The sequence below is a fragment of the Artemia franciscana genome, chromosome 10, assembly GCF_032884065.1.
Source record: "Artemia franciscana chromosome 10, ASM3288406v1, whole genome shotgun sequence".
Lineage (NCBI taxonomy): Eukaryota > Metazoa > Arthropoda > Branchiopoda > Anostraca > Artemiidae > Artemia > Artemia franciscana.
Genome location: NC_088872.1, coordinates 1,415,244 through 1,432,446, shown reverse-complemented (window position 1 = coordinate 1,432,446; position 17,203 = coordinate 1,415,244). Strand labels below are relative to the sequence as shown.

At 34.1% G+C, this 17,203-nt stretch overlaps 1 protein-coding gene across 6 annotated transcripts in view; it reads right to left on the bottom strand.

Annotated features, from left to right (window-relative positions):
• The window catches only part of LOC136031641 (uncharacterized), a 196,584-nt gene that overhangs the window by 135,964 nt on the left and 43,417 nt on the right, over positions 1-17,203 (bottom strand). For 5 of the 6 annotated variants that reach the window (XM_065711285.1, XM_065711286.1, XM_065711287.1 and 2 more), the window contains one exon: positions 16,764-16,950. In XM_065711285.1, the coding sequence (XP_065567357.1) occupies positions 16,764-16,950 (187 nt within the window). Of the gene's footprint in view, positions 1-3,534; positions 11,096-16,763; positions 16,951-17,203 lie in introns of those variants that run through there. The other variant, XM_065711293.1, reaches the window with a different exon arrangement.

Here is a 17,203-nt window from a genome sequence, read left to right as displayed (position 1 = left end):
TAACACCCTCCCATCGACCCCACCACACCAGAAAAAGTCCTCCCCGATAACGTCAGTGTGCTTCCCAATAACCAGCACTATGCGTAATTTGAAAAAAAAAAAATTCGACTGAAATAAGGAGCAACATTAAAACTTAAAACGAACAGAAATTATTACGTATATGAGGGAGTTTGCCCGCTCGTCAATACTTTTCTCTTTACCATAAAGTTTGAATTTTCTTCCATTTCTTTAAGAATTACCTCTGAATCACAAAGGCCGTTTAATTAGAATAAATAGCTCTTTTGAAAGCACTAAGAAAAACTTTAGCGTAATAAGCTGATTTTTTTTAATACCATTACACCATTCCGTAATAAACGGGATGGTGAAAGTTTCTGGATTTTCCCCCGGACGGATAGGGTTTGTTGTGGTTTATTATAATTTTTTTCCAGGACTGATAGTATTTATCTAGTTGTCACTTAGAAAAAGATTCAATTTTTTAAAGTTTTGAAGTATAAAGGTATCAATTGGTTTTCGTTATTCAAAATTAAGTTAAAAATATTGAATTAAGATTTTAATTTAACTTTCTTAATCTTAGTTTTAATGTTTTACTTCGATCAAACTACTTTTTACTTTTTATAAGCAATGAGGCTAAAGGCATTAAGTATTTTGGTGTTAGATAACCAAGTTAATAACTGTCGATAATCTTAACAAATATCCGTTTTTTGCCTGAAAGTAAGTTTTTTCAACTGAAAGTAAGGATCAAGATTAAAACTCAAAATGACCAGAAATAAGAATGTACATGAGGGCGTTCGCCCCCTTCCTCAACACCTCCCTCTTCACGCTGTAGTTTCTCGGCATTTTGAAAAAGCTACTTAACGTTCTAATTAAACAACCCTTGTGTTTCAAAAGCTGTTCTTAATGAATTGGAGCGAAATTCAAACTTTAGCATAAAGAGCGAGGTGTTGAGGAGTTGGCCGCCCCCTCATATACGCAAAAATTTATATTCTTCTTAAGTTTTTATGTTGCTCCTTATTTTCAGTTGAAAAAAAAATTGTTTTTTTTTTTATTTTTTTTTGTTGTTGTTTTTTCTGATCGTCTTTTAAATAACGCCAGGATACCTGGCTCCACCTCCGAGGAAAAAACCCCTTCCCCACAGAAATATCCTATGGAAAATTCACTCCTGACGAAAATTTACCCGAACAATTACCCTTAACATCTTCACACTTAAAATTGAATCCATAAAGAGAAAGCAATATATATAAAGAAATTTCTTGTAGGAATTCTGGCAAGTTCACTAAGTGTAAAATTTTTTCTCCAAAATGATCACCTCCTGGAAAGTTCCCTCTCCATAGAAAATTCTCCTGGTGCAAAATCCTCCCAGCAGAAAATTAGTCCTCCACTCCCCACCCAAAAAATATATGCATACAACCCAATAACAAATAAAATAATGGGAAAATTATAAAGCTTAAATACCCGTCTTTATTGGCTGTAGGGGGTCATATTATCTCCAAAGACATCGTTATTGGGTCTTTCAATTATGCCAAACAAAAGTCTATCTCAAATTTTGATTGGACGAAATAGGGAAAAAGTGGTGTGAGAGGGTGTCTAGCTGCCCTCCAATTTCTGGTAACTTAAAAAGGCAATAAAACCTTCCATTTCCATTAGAATGAGCCCTCTCCGAGACCCACTGGCTCAATACGATCACCACTGGGAGAAAAAAAATAAAATAAACACGCATCCGTGATCTTTCTTATGGCAAAATTTACAAAATTCCACATTTTGGCAGATATGAGCTACAGTAGGATTCTTTAATACACTGAATCTGACGGGACAATTTGCATTCCCATTCTACGACTTCAAGGGGGTCTCTCCCTCTTTTTTTCAAAAATCATACAAATTTTCTCAGGCTCGTTGCTTTTGATGGGTAACACTAAACTTAATGAAACTTGTATATTTGGAATCAGCATAATAAGCTATTTCTTTTTATACATCTATCGGTATTAAAATTCAATTTTTTTAGATGTTCAGTTACTATTGGCCCATCAAACGAACTGTTACGTTACTATGGACTGTTTGATTACCCATCAAAATTCAAACAGAGATCATTGACCTACACAAATCCTACACAATAACCCCAACCTACACAAATAACCTACACAATAACCACCAACCCTTCTCCATAATAGCTGAGGTGCAAAACATGTCTAGCCTAATGAAGTCGGTGCAAATTTCGTGGGGCAAAACATGTCTAGCCTAATGAAGTCCAAAAAGCTATTTTTTGAAAACTCTGGAATGGTCAATCGATTTAGAATTACCGAAATATATATACGCATATTGAGCCTCCAGTTTCAGAGGCAGTAATGCCGTACGGTGGCGCATTGGTTTCTAAAGGTGCAAGTAGTTCTAAAAAATAACGGTTAGCACAGACATTTCGAAAGTATAACTGTACAAAATACATAGACATCTACATAGTCATCTAAGGAAGAATCTACGGAAGCAATAAATCTTTCTGCGATTTTGGTCTGAGTTTGATTTTCTTTTAAGGTTTAATGCTTAATAATTAAATACATTATTGTTTATATAGATTGATCCCTTTGCCAGGAATCCCTGTAATCAAAAATTTACTGTATTTTGTTTTATTTTGCACGCAATTTAATTGCTCTTTTTATTTGAGAGTTTTTCCTAAAAGAATTTCAAATAAACTTATTCCTGCAAGAGAATCTCCAAAAATAAACTCCACGTCACCCAACCACTACTGCCATTTTGATGTGTCCCCCCCCCCTCCCTGGAAAATTTTCCACCAGCACCCTTGCTGCTGGTGCAGTCAGAGTCTGGCAGAAAAACAAAATTACAGTTAATACAAATTAAACCTCAAAAGGCTTCTTGATAAATACTGCCAAGTCGTTAAGAGATTGAATAATATACTTTCACTTTTAGTCTTTTTCATTTTCAGCATCAAAGCACTTAGTTGAATCTTAATTTTGTTTACTTACAATGAATATCAAATAAAACGGTTTTGCAGTGGGGAACCTTGTTAAAAAGTATGTTCACGCGAGAAAGCTTGCATTATTTTCAAACTAAATAGCTAATGGCTCAAGTGTTCCAAGTCCATTTCTTGGCATATTTAATCTACTAATTTTTATCGACTTATTAATGTTAATTATTATTTTATATGATTATTCTAATGTAAATAATTATGTACATGTACCATTTTATTATTACTATTATTATTATTATTACAATTATTATTTCTGTAAGATTATATATATTATTATTTGAAATTATTATATTAAAATTATTATTTGCTTTCAAATTCAATATTCAATCACATTGTAACATACACTTACTTGTAATGATTAGCGCCAAAGCGCTTAAAGCGTGACCGTATTTTGACTGCATAAGCGCCATCATTTCAGAATACAAATAAACTTCGTTTTATGTCAGTGTTGGTAAATGGCTTACTGTCATAATGGAAGGTATATTTGTGTTTTATACAAAGAATAATAAGATTTAAGCATAACCAAAAATGAAATTCGAAAATGTATATATACTTACCGAATCTAAAAGAGCTAAATTGCGAAAAACAATTTCAGTTTTCCACAATGGTCTCCTTTTTCTTCTTGAAAAGTTCCACAGCGAAAGTGTGCCTTGCTTGATTGACGAAATTCCTACTAGATAGTTTGTTTAATAGCAAGAAAGTCCAATTTATGAATGTCTTAAATAATTTAAACGACAAATGAATAATTTAAAGGATACGGTAATATTCACGTTATTTTTCCATTACTTAGAAAACACCACGAATTTGGGACTACACAATCAGACAGTAACCGGTTTATTGCTTTCTGTATACAGAGACAATTAGCTTTGACTTAGCGGATAACTGCATTATAGCTATATCTGAATAAATATTTAGTTGGTGTTTTTGTTAGGTTACATTTTTATGCAGCTCTCATATACTTAACCACCCCCCCCCTAATATGCAAATACAGCCCAAATTATGTATATCCTATCTATCTCCCAATTGTCTCCATTGTATCAGACCCGTACCTGTAAACTGAATCAACTTGGGTGTTTTCTGAGTAATGGACAAGTACAATATTCATCTTAACTGCGTAATAACTGCGAAAAATGTGCTTAGCTATTATAATAAAATATTCTGAAAACAGAAAATTTGCATACTTGATTTTTCTTTGGATGCATGAAAATACCATTCAGAGATTTTATTATTAGAACATTCACGCAATGCAACTTATCTGTAAATTATTTATGAAATTATTCCTACCCCGTGAACACAAGGATCATATTTTAATCAGGGGCCGGATACAAAATTTTTGCCGTATAATTAACAAATTGAAAAAAAAACTGAACATTACTAAAAATCTTTAATATTGAACGTTATGTAAATCTTTGTAAATCTTGCCAAATCATCCTTTTCATTAGCGTTACAATTGAAGTTTCATTCCGTATTAAAAAAATAATAATAACATCTCAAAGAACATCCTTATGCAAAAATAATAATAGTGACAAGTACGTCATCCATTACTAGAAAAATTAAATTTCTACTTACGTCATTCTTATTCTGCTTCATGGAGATAGTTCAACCTCCTGACTAAACTGTATTTATTCAAACACACTAGACACGGTCCGGACGGGGCGTTGATACGAAGGAATACGTACCATAAACAACGATATTCAGTTTTTTTTGGAGACTCTACCCAAGTAGTGTCTGGTCGTCCGTGTTTCTAGCAGCGTATATAACACATTTTAATTAGTAACAAATATTCAATACAACAACATTTTCATCCATGGATAGTTTTGAAGTTTTTATATCTTTGGCAGTGCAATAGCACTGCCTGAGTAAAGAACGATGTTGGCACAATTTATTATTTATTTGTTTAGACCAGGGTACTTCGTATAGAAGGAGTTGTTGTAAAAACTTCAAAAGGGGCTCATTCGATCGAAAATTGAAAACGCTACTGTGCGTTTTAATTGTTGAAAGCGATTGGAGGGCATCCATCCCCCTCCCCTAAGCTCAAAATTCCCCCAAACACACCCAATAACAATTTTGAGATAGCCATTCTATTCAGCATAGTTCAAAGGGCCAGAAATTATGTCTTTGAGCATGACAACCCCCCCTCACGGGTCTCAGGGTCTAAACAGTCTAAAGATCATATAAAAACACCCTTGAGGCTGAAACGACCTCTCAGAACATAGGACAAGGATTATAAGTTATGCCTTGGGGCATATGAAGTTTTATGGAGAGGGAGGGGTCGTATAAACTTTACAGAAAGCTCATTTAATTGGAAATTGTAAGTTCTAGTTCTCTTTTCAGAGTCCAAAGTGATGGAGGGCAACTATCTCCCACGACACCCTCTTTTCCCCAAACGTATAATATCGAAATTGTGATATAGCGATTATGTTAAAAATAGCTAAAGATCATACAATAAAGCCTCCAGGGTTTACACTACCCCCAGAGCACTGGGTCAAGGATAGTAAGTTATGCCCTGGGGCATATAAGGTTTTTGTGGAATAGGTGGTCATATAAACTTTGGATAGCGCTTATTTGATTGGAAATTGTATGTTATAATGCCATTTTAAGAGTCTAAATAGATTTGAGGACAACCAGCCTCCCCCCCACCTCCATTATTTTCCAAAGCAAAAATCCAATTAAAATGTCGAGATATATAATTTCTTCAGCATTGTTGAAAGGTTCAGTAATTATGTCTTTGGGATTTCAAATACTATACAGCCCTCAGGGCAAGGGTTGTAAGTTAGGCAATTCGTTCATTGCTTACATATAGTATATGTTATTGAGAAAGATATGTGTGTTTGACTTATACAGTCGAAAAAAATGGTATTTAGAGAATTTTTCTCTAAATTTTTAGAGAATTTTGAGGAGAGTGTTGATGTAAATCATAACGCATTTTTTGGATACGGGTTGTCAAAAGTGCCTAACTCAGGAAGGACTGAGTATATTAATTTGAACTTTCAGAAAATGATAAGAGAGATGGTCGATTGACCAAAAGGCAATATTTGAACGCTACCACTGCTACTACAACTACCATCACTACAACAACTACTAATTGCTACCACTACTACCATTGAAACTACTGTTTCTAAAGCAAGTACTACCAAGGCTGAGGATATGGAAATAAACATATGAGGAAACGCTTAGGGGTTGAACTCAACCAAAATACTAAATAAACCAAATTATACTGTGTGCATATAGGTTTCTGATACGATTGCATCAGCATTATTTTTGGAACGGCTTACCGTATAAAGAGGAAACTTCTGGGGCATCATGAGTTGGATGTTCAACTTCCTGAAAGGCAACGTGCCCCTGCTACTACTGTAATTAATACCGCTGCTACTACTGATCCTACTACTTACACGGCTACTGCGATTCTAGTAAATATTAAGGCTGCACGTATAAAGGTGAAAATTTGATAGAATATTGAGGGTGAATTAGATATAAGCCAAAATACGCTATGTGCATGCACATTGTCGAAAAAGCGTATCTAAATAATTTATATGGGTATTGAGCTGGAACTTCCAGAAAAAGCTTAAAGGCAAAGATGAATTGACAAAAAGATAATATGTGCATGCTATTACTAACACTACTTACATTCCTACTTTTACTAAAACTACTACTACTACTACTGCTCTCATTAAACGTCTCCCGCTACTACCACAGCTACTGTAATACTAGTAGCATTAAGGCTAAGTCTATAAAGGAAAAAATTGGAGAGAAAATTGAGGGAAAATTTGAACTAAATCAAGAAACACTAAGGGTATTCAGGTTGTCAAAATAGCGTATCTAAAGAATTTGTTGGGTATTAGGTTGAAACTTTCAGAGATTGCTTAAAGGGGAAGATCAATTGACCAAAAGGCAATATATGCACGCTTTTATTTTTACTGCCACCACTGCTACATTTGCTAGTTCTGCTACTAATATTACTATTACTCCGACGATTAATTTTATTGCAACTACTGGTAAGGTTAAGAACATTAAGATGAAAATAGTTCTACAACCACTATTACTATTACTCGAACTACTAATTTTATTGCAACTACTTGTAAGGTTGAGAGCACTAAGATGAAAATTTCAAGAAGTACATGAATATATAGGTTATCAAAATAACATATCGACAATGTCATTGCAATGACATTTTTATATCATTGAAGTTCAAAAATGTAGTATTGAAGTTCAAAAACTTAGAACATTTAAAACTTATGTTTTCAGTAAAATTCAGTCTAACAGTTTTTTTTAATTAAAGTAAAGTTTTTAAAATTAAATCCGGTCCAACAATTTTAGTGTTAGACTGGACAAAACGTGTTGTTTTGCACTATTTGAAATAATTTAAATTGAAGTCCTTTAGGCTCTAATTTTAAATTCAAGCCGAACATAACTTTTTAGAAAACAAGACTCAATAAAGATTGCTTACCTGGGGTTACCAGATTGTCAGATGGTTACCAGATAGTTACCAAGATTGCTTACCAGTTAACCCAGGTTTGATTTGATGCACAACAGGACAACAGTTTATTTTAATTTCTTTTCATGAATAGCAGATAGTTCTAGTGTTATTTTTCAATTAAATTCATTTGCGACTGAAGAAAATCTGAATCCGATAAAATAGTTTCTTTAAAGCTGTCTGGGTAGCTTAGCATTTCTTATTAGTACTTTTTTCCTATTGCTATCATAGCAATATTTCCTTATAATATTTTGTTAAAGCTAACAGTGAAAATTCAGGTGCAGGATACAGTAGATAGAGTTGCAAATATCTAAATAAGGGAATTTCAGTCATGGGTTTGAGCTCATTAAAACATAGATTCACCAACTGTGAATAAAAAGATTTTTTAATGAATAAGAAGACAAATGTTACAACAGCATTTTTGATTACTCCAAAGATGAATTGCTCCAGACATGGTCCTAATGTCCGTGTGGGTAAATTTATTCGAGATTTTAGAAGGCATTTACATATTAGGGTGAACAATCACTTTTCGAGCGAACCTTCTTAGGGCAGACAAGAATTTTCATGACAAATTTGTTAATATTTAAGAAAAATTTCTTGAGCTCTGAATGATTCCCACCAAGTAATTTCTCTTGGGGAAAGCGCTAAAGGTTTTTTTTTGTAAAACTACATTTCTCCTTTTTCACTTAAGTTTTGTTTTTCATGGAGCATTGTCTCCCTTTGATTTAAATATAATAGACACGACTGCTGATTTGTTTTCCTGTTTCTTATTGTTTCTGTCGCAGAAAATTAACAGGAAACAGTATTTAGGAAAAAAAGTATTAGAAGAAGCTTAACTATCATGTAGCCTCTCTGAGGAAACAACGGGGGGATTTGTTAGGCTGCGTGAAAAACTCATTAAAAACATCTACTGTCACTAGGTGGTGGGAGGCTATCACCTATGTAAGGTATTTTCAAAAATATTTTCAACCAATAATTGACATTTCTGCTTAAACTCCTTCCCAGAAGAATCTGTTATAATATTGAATAAAAATCTTTAAAAACACCAAAGTTACAGAAAAGTAACTTGAAATGTTAAAGACAAAATTTTTATGATCATTTGCAGGATCACAAACGAAAAATTTCTTCTGTCTAGTTTAAATTGCGCAAAGTAAAGCATTTCCTATTCGCCTTGAGTACTTTATGATAGCGTATATTAAGGTGCCTACGCATTAGTTCTAAATCTCCATCTCATAAGGACAATTATTTTCCTTTCCGGACGCGCCTATAAAAGGTAAATTTTAATTTTTCGAACGTGCCTTCTTGTTATTTTGTACGTACAAAAAAACCTACTAAAGGATTAAATTCAAGAAACACAGAAAAAATTGCCCAAACACACGTTATCTATGGCAGTGCACAAAGTTATAATAAAGCAAAGTATAACGATTTAACCAAAATATCTAATAAATGAAATACCTTACCTTGGATACAATGCAAGTGCTTCCTGCATATCCTTCCTTTCGAACTTTTCCTTTTCTTGAAAAAAGGATTGCGGCAACGCTTCCGCGAGTTTTTGGGGCAAAATGTCCGCTATTTGTTGTATATAGTCACCGGTATAGAATCAATTTTAAAAAGCTTAAACAACTAAATTGGTTTACTGATAAATTAAAAAATCAAATATCGCCCAGCAAAAGAGAACAGTACCTGACTGTTCAACTGACTTGCATTATAATACTGCAGCAACTTAAATAGGACTGCTACAAGCAAATCATTGCATTCAAATTTGATTTCAAAACATAGATTTGTAAGGAAGAAACTAATGAAAAAAACATCAAAAATGGTAAAAAAGAAAAGAACAAAAAAACCGTGTAGAATCGGTAAAATTACTGAAAAAAAGTTGCTTGTTTTCTGCTTTTTCTGTTTCCGAAAAAAATAACAGTGAAAAAAAAACGGAAACAGTATCAAGCTATACAACCAAATATTTTACAATTAAATTAAAACTAAACCCGCTTCTCCCGTTTTTTTCCCATTTTATTAAGAAATTCCTAGTTTCACGAAAGTATGACACCTTTTTGGTGTTCTTGTTTCTTTGCTTGCTAGAACTTTTGAAATTTTTATATGTCCCTGAATCTCGTGGAAAACTAGATTTTAGATTATTGTATTAAAATTGAACTTGACCAGCTTTATCAACGGAGGCACAAAGAGTGGCTTGAAGAATCTGAACAATGTTAATTGAGTTGAAAAAAGCCAAGACAACCATTTCTTTGATAAGGTCCGAATGTTTAACGGTTGTTACTTTGTCAGTATGGCAAAATATGGGAAAATTAAATACGTTGTCTTATTAAATCCCATACAATTGTTCCTACGCGCTGACCACTTACTGACAAAATTTACGAAATGTCAACTAAAGTTTGAGGGTAAAACGGACTGAGTAGCTGTGACTACAGAAAGTATGTGCTTGAAGTTGACTGTCGTTCAGCTATATTCAAATAACGTCAAATGTTCAATCACACTCAAAATTTAGTTTGGTGGCATGGCTTGGGGGGCAAGGGGGACGATTATGCCCGAGTGTAACCTCTTAGGGGGCGTAAAGCTGAGGTGTTTTTTGCCAATACTATGATCTACATACATTGCAGTTCTGGTGGTGGGGAGGAGATACAAAAGCCGACATTGTCCTCGGTCACTGGGAACTTTAGCTAAGCCTCTGGATACGTTCTTCGGAAGACTCGTGATAACAAAATAGAAATGTCATCTATCGTTATAAGTCCTATTTGTTTTTTAAGCCTCTTTAAAAATAAGGATCTGTCTTGCATTATTTAATGGATTAATAAAAAATGATCTGGTTATGTAATATGTTACTATTTTTCTACAGTAAATATTATGGTTTCTAGTTAGAGTTTCATCCCATTTTCCAAGAAAAAGATAAGACGTACAACCTTCTAAATTGCCCAGAAACTAACTAGAAAAGTCTTCAGTTACATAATGTAGATGGCCAAAGTGTAAGTGAACATTTTTTGTGAGTGTATTTAAGCGGTTAATTGTTACTGACTTCCGTTAGTAAAATTATGCGTATTCAAAACTTTGAAGTAATATAATAATGAGAACTGTCCCTAAAAGAGATCTCATCGAGGCAGGCACATATGCAGGAATTTTTTTCGGGGGGGGGGCAAAACCTTTGAAACAGCAGATATAAAGTAGCACTTTTTTTATTTAGTAATGCAAAAAGCACGTACATCGGAAAATACAGATTAACTTTAATCTGTAGTATTGTAGCGGATGGGGGGAAGAAGACTGAAGCCTCAAAAGTACGTTTAAGGCTCAGGTTATGTTCATAGTGATTTAGAACCAGTGATTAATCTATTATATCCCACTGAAAGGGAAATTTTAGGGTTAACAGTGCAATATGGGTCCTGTGGGGGTAGTTTTTCTATTGCAAATACGTAGATCTTAATGAAAAATGATAGTTTCCAAAATTGATCCATTAAAAGCTGTACTTAATCCTGAAAAGGGGGGGGGATAGACGCCCTAATATCAAGCATAATTCTATTTTGCTCTGGAAAGCAAACACTCTATACAAAAAAAATAACAGTACAATTGCTAATTACTTCAAAGAGGGTAAAAAGTTAAACAGAAAATGGATTAATAATTGGGCAGTGACTTGAACAAATGTCCTATTTTTGCCATAAATCCCAAGAAACCATGGGGAAATTGAACATTTCACAAAATTTCGGGGGGGTCGGGCCCACAGCCCCCCCCCCCTGCGTACTTGCCAGCATCGAGGTGTCTAGAGACAAAGTTATGAATTTAAATCTGTATTGTTTGTTGTATATTTTTTCTCTGTTGATTTCTGTTTTTGTTGTTTTAATAAACATATCTCTCTCTATCTCTCTCTCTCTCTCTCTCTCTCTCCCTCTCTCTCTCTCTCTCTCTCTCTCTCTCTCTCTCTCTCTCTCTCTCGCTCGCTCGCTCTTTCCCTCTAAAAAAAATATATTAGATAATAAGGCGAAGTATTATTTTTGACAAATCCTTTGCAAGTGAATGCTGCCAATAGTTTCTTGTCAAAAAAGAAATAAGGTAATAAAAACAAAGCCGCAAAAAACACACAAACTTGATCCAAATGAAGGCTAGTTATTCATTTTTTGAAATTGACTTACAAATAAAAAGGCTAATTGACTAAAATTATATTTTCTAGTTTTGTCATAAGTATTCATTCTCCAAAAGCATTTTTTCCATAAAATGCATACGAAAAAGAAAACAAATACACAAAACTGAATAAACTTAAATAGATCCGTCAAAAATATAAATCAAGTGAATAAAAATTGCCAAATTTATTAAATAAATCAATTAGGCATAAAATTTGTCTGTAATGTATGTGCATAAAGTCTTGAAATCAGCAAAGTTAGTAAGAGTGTTTTTAGGATCTTAACCAGACTGTTTAGGAAAATTAAGCTATATTCTCATTTGAAACGGTCTTCTGACGAAGTTTATCCCTAAAAGCAACAGTACCCTCCACTGCTTTGTCAGCTTCAGTGGATTTGGTGTTCGATACGTTGTCAGTTGTAGGAGTAGTAGTCAAATTTACCGTTTGCATGCGTTCCAGGTTTTCATAGAATTTTCAGTTATGCTTTGACTGTTCGATTTTCTTCCACTTCTGTGAAGCTTAATTCCTTTTTTTCCAAGAACCAATTTCCAGGTGTTTAATATTTAGAATTATTTGAAAATTTTCCCTCATGGACGATTCTCCTCCTGGAAAATCCCACACCACCGCAGAAAATTGATTCGAGTCGTTCTTTTGAGGGTAGGTTATAAGCCCATCTAAGTAAAACTGGTTTCAAGTACGATTAATACAATAAATATTAGGTTTTTTATACAGTAGTTTCCTACAACAAACATAATTGTTTCTAGTTTACGTTTTTCCAGTTTCAGAGAAAAAGATAACACGTAAACGGTGAAGCCTACATTCTAAATTGTCCAGGAACTAACTAGAAAAACATATTTCTTGTAGAAAACCTGCAACTTGTTGTGTAACTTATTTTTTTGTAATTTATTAAATTAGATGAGACACAGTTTTTTTTTTTTTTTTTTTTTTTTTTTTTTTTTTTTTTTTTTTTTTTTTTTTTTTTTTTTTTTTAACCAGACTTTCACAAGCGAACGGTGCTTGATGGCAGATCAAGCAAAATTAGAAAGAAACTCGATAACAGAACCACAATAAAAGCTGGTCAACCAATTTTTGAAATCGCCTTACGGGTCAAAAGGCTAATTGCAAACTTATATTGACTATTTTCTCATAAGTATTCACTCTCTGCAAGCATGTTTTCTTACTGAAATTGAAATGCATACGAAAAAAAAAATAGATACGCAAAATCTGAATAAGCTTAATGAGACCCGTCAGCAAATTTACAACAAGCAAAAAATTGCTAAATTAAAAAATAAACTAAATCATGCGTAAAATTTGTCTATATGGAATCAATTCTTCTTCGCGCCTCTCCTAGGGCATGTATCTCGATCGGATTCGATCCTGTTATACGAGAAAGCTGGGTTCGACTGTTTGTTCAAACTATTGCCAAATGGATAGACCTTTTGTATAGGCTCTTTTAACACTACTGGAACAACTTTCAAGGATCCGAAATAGGACCTTAAGGGTGATTTGTACTATTGATTGATTAAGTTTGTAGTGTCTCATTAAAACGCTTAATGTGGTATCACTAGTTGCTTTCTACATGTTTTTTTTTTTTTTTTATTTATTTTTTTTTTTATTTTTTTTTTTTAGCAGGCTTTCACAAGCGAACGGTGCTTGATGGCAGATCAAGCAAAACTAGAAAGAAACTCGATAACAGAACCACAATAAAAGCTGGTCAACCAAATTTTGAAATCGCCTTACGGGTCAAAAGGCTAATTGTAAACTTATATTGACTATTTTGACTATTGTAAACTATAACTAAATCATGCGTAAAATTTGTCTATATGGAATCAATTCTTCTTCGCGCCTCTCCTAGGGCACGTATCTCGATCGGATTCGATCCTGTTATATGAGAAAGCTGGGTTCGACTGTTTGTTCAAACTATTTCCAAATGGATAGACCTTTTGTATAGGCTCTTTTAACACTGCTGGAACAACTTTCAAGGATCCGAAATAGGACCTTAAGGGTGATTTGTACTATTGATTGGTTAAGTTTGCAGTGTCTCATTGAAACGCTTAATGTGGCATCAGTAGTTGCTTTCTACATGTTTATCTAAGGGGCATCTACACTAAATGTAAGTCTACTCTCCACTGAGCTATTCCTGCTTATGCTACCTTTCTCTAAGCCAGCACGGCAAACATGCAGAAAGACAGCAACGCTTGGATTACCCACAGAAGGGGAAACCTTCTGTGGAGAAGGAGGAGAAACCTCCTTCTCCACAGAAGGAGAAACACCAAACACTTGCAGCACAGCTTTGTAAAATTCTGCGCCTCCCTCTGGAATGGTCGCCCCGGGAAATTATTCCTAAGAACCCATCTGATGAAGGAGGCTCAAGAGACATAATTCTAAGGAGAAAACCTAAGTTGTTAGCGGCCTGTTGTGATGAATTTTATCATAAGAAAAATTTGTAGTCCAAAGCGATAAAGAGAAAATATAATTTATCCACATTTAAGTTTCTTGAATCACTTTTTAAGCTTAGGGAGGTAGCAAATGGGTGATTCAAACCTGAAAACTTGGAGGTTCCCCCCAAATAGTTCGGTTCTTGCATCCAAAATTAAGTCCTCTGGATGTGCCAACACAGCGCCTACTTTGGAAATTTGGACCTTTTATAAATTTTGTATCATTTTCTTTAACTCACCAATTTTAAAATTGAGCTTCAGATAACTTGATCTTCTTAGCTAGTTTTCCTTAACTCGCCGACTTTTTTCATTTATACTTTATTGCTTTAATCAATGTAATGTATATGTTATGTAAAACATGATTTGTTTTGTGGTAAGACGAATCCTGATAATCAATAACATAGAAATTAATAAATATTTAGTATAGATTACAATATTTCTAAGAACAAAAATAATTTGATGTGGTATTTTGGCCTGGTTACTACTACTAATGCTATTACTAACAATTCACCGCAGCACTAAGCCACCTGAGGCCATAAGAGCTACGCACGCTCCTCCTCCACCCTAATCTATTCAAAGGATTTCTCTTTACAACCCTTTTATCTTCCTATTCCTCCACACTTTTTTAACGGTGAAAAAACACCCTGAGCCTTGGGTATTCAACCTTTAACATCTTCACTGCTAACACCGTCTTTATTAATAATACTACCAAGATAAGTGAAGCGGATCAATATTTTTGTTACCAAATTTCATATTTACATCTGCACGTATTCCTAGCCTTTGTAACTTAGTCTTCTTAACAAAATTTTTGAAACCTATTCTAGTACCTTGAACTTGCGAAACCTCTAAAATCTCATTAATTTTGCTTGCACTTTCATCTAGCTTAAACCGTTCATCGTGCTTAAATCATCAGGATAACTAAGTCCAGGAGAGTTTTTTCCTCCCAATTTGATTCCTTGGTGTCCCATTGCCTTTTCTGTGCTCCTTAGTAAAAAAAAGTCAATTAAAATGATCCATATAAATGGGACAGAAGACAACCGTGCTTAACTCCTGATTTAACGCGAAACCAGCTGCTAACCTCATTTCCTACCTGAACCGCAGCAGTGTTATTCTCGTACAAAAAACTAATCACTTTAATGTATTTGTCTGGTATACTAAGCAAGGATAAGACCTACGCCATGGCTCTTCTATCAACAGAATTAAACGCTTCCTCGTTATCTTTAAAAATGAGGACCAAATGTATTCGACAACTCGGGCACTTCTCAATTATTAACCTAAGAGTGAAAATTTGGTCGACAAATCCTCTACCTATTCTGAAACCACGCTGTTCTTCTATTATAAATTTATCTAGAGGATCTCTCCGTCTAAGAAGAATCATAATACTAAGTAAATTGCTACCTACAGAGACCAGACTAATGCCTCGATAATTACAACACTCATTCTTGTCCTCTGTCTTGAACAGCAGTTTAATTAAGGTTTCCCAAAATCGCTAGGTTTTTCCTCTCTTTCAAAAATCATATTCATAATCTTCAGTAACTTCTTTCTAGCCTCGGAGCCACCATATTTAAAAATTGCATTCACCGAACTATCAGCACCTTCAGTCTTACGATTTTTTAATCCTTTTAGTTCTGTCGCTTATTCTTCCTCACAATCCTAGGTATCACAAACTTTTTTTATTTTCCTCTAGATTATTTCCTGCAATTCTATCTCGGCTTAACACAATTTCAATATCATCTGTCCTTCTTCCTTTGACTCTTTCTTTATCACTAATCGTGGCCCTGTTCTTACTTTTAATTCGGACAATTCCGGATTGACTGCTCTATCTCCATTTAGTAACATGCCAGTACAATATCTTACCATTATACCGTTTAGCTGGGTCTTCCAGATCCTCAGCAATTTTATCCTTGGGCTCCACTTCATGCCTCTTTAGTTCATATTTTAATGCTTTCTCCCACTTTCTTTACATTCTGTTTGTTATCATATGATCTATAACTCAGATAACTCTTATACAAGCCCCCCGCTCCTGTCTATTAAACATAAAGTTCTTTCATTTATATTCTTAGCTGTAAAACTAACTTATTTTCCGAAGATACCATCAGCAGCTTCAAAAGTTTTTTTCAAAAATTATTCCATTCACCTTCCGCTTTGTCAAATGTTAAATTCTTCTGTTCAGTATTCAACTGTACCTGGAAAGTTTCTCTCAAATTTTTATCCTGGAGTCAACCAACATCATAACTTCCTGGGAAGTAATTTCCCATCAGGAATTTCAGCTTCAAATTAACCCTAGACACAAAAAAATAAAGAGAAAAAATAAGGCAGGTTTATGGATAACAAGGATACAATTTTCAATTCTCATAACAAAGCCGATGAGAACCGCTTGCGCTGCAATAGTTTTTAAGGCTTGACCATATTGCAACATAAAAGATATAGATACTATCTTGAAACTAGGCATACACACTTGAAAATTTATACCTTAAGTTAATGAGTCTTGTGGGTTTTCAGTGAAGCATAGTTAAAAAATTCAAGGAAAATATTTGGAGGTGGCAGCTTACCTTAGATGTTCTTTCTTGTTCTAAATTTGAATGTCAGTGTCCATTGCAGTAAACAAGAGATTTTTCGGGGCATAACGTAAAAACAAAAAACTGTCAAACCTGCTGGAATTCTTAAATGGTTTCTGACAGCTAATTACAATTAACTACCTTTCATTAGTTCTCATTAGTTAATTACCGTTACCATTGGTTAATAAAACCTTACCCTTCGTGTCCTTTGTTACATCGATTTTTTTAGCATCTTTTATGTTGTTTAAGTTCCGGTATTCCTTGGACTCTATGTCTCCTAAAATCACTTTTCCCTGAGGCATTTGATATTTAGATCTTATTTCTGGTGACTCAAATCCAAGTTTAAAGTAGTTGTCAATCTGACTGAACTCTCGCAAGTTTTCCTGAAATGAAAAAAAAGGGGAGGAATTATTGTCACAAAAGAACTTTCTAGGAATTTCACAAACAGACGAGCGAAAATTCAGCTAAAAACGAGCTACAAAAATTTTCCAGAATCCCAACTTCCAACAAAAGAAATTGTAAATATTTGCATTTGCTTTAGTTACTTTTCTGAAAAACTAATGTTTCATCCACCGAATTGCAACATGGAATATTGCCTGCTAATTTGCTGGTTGGAACATGGAGCAAGTGATCTCT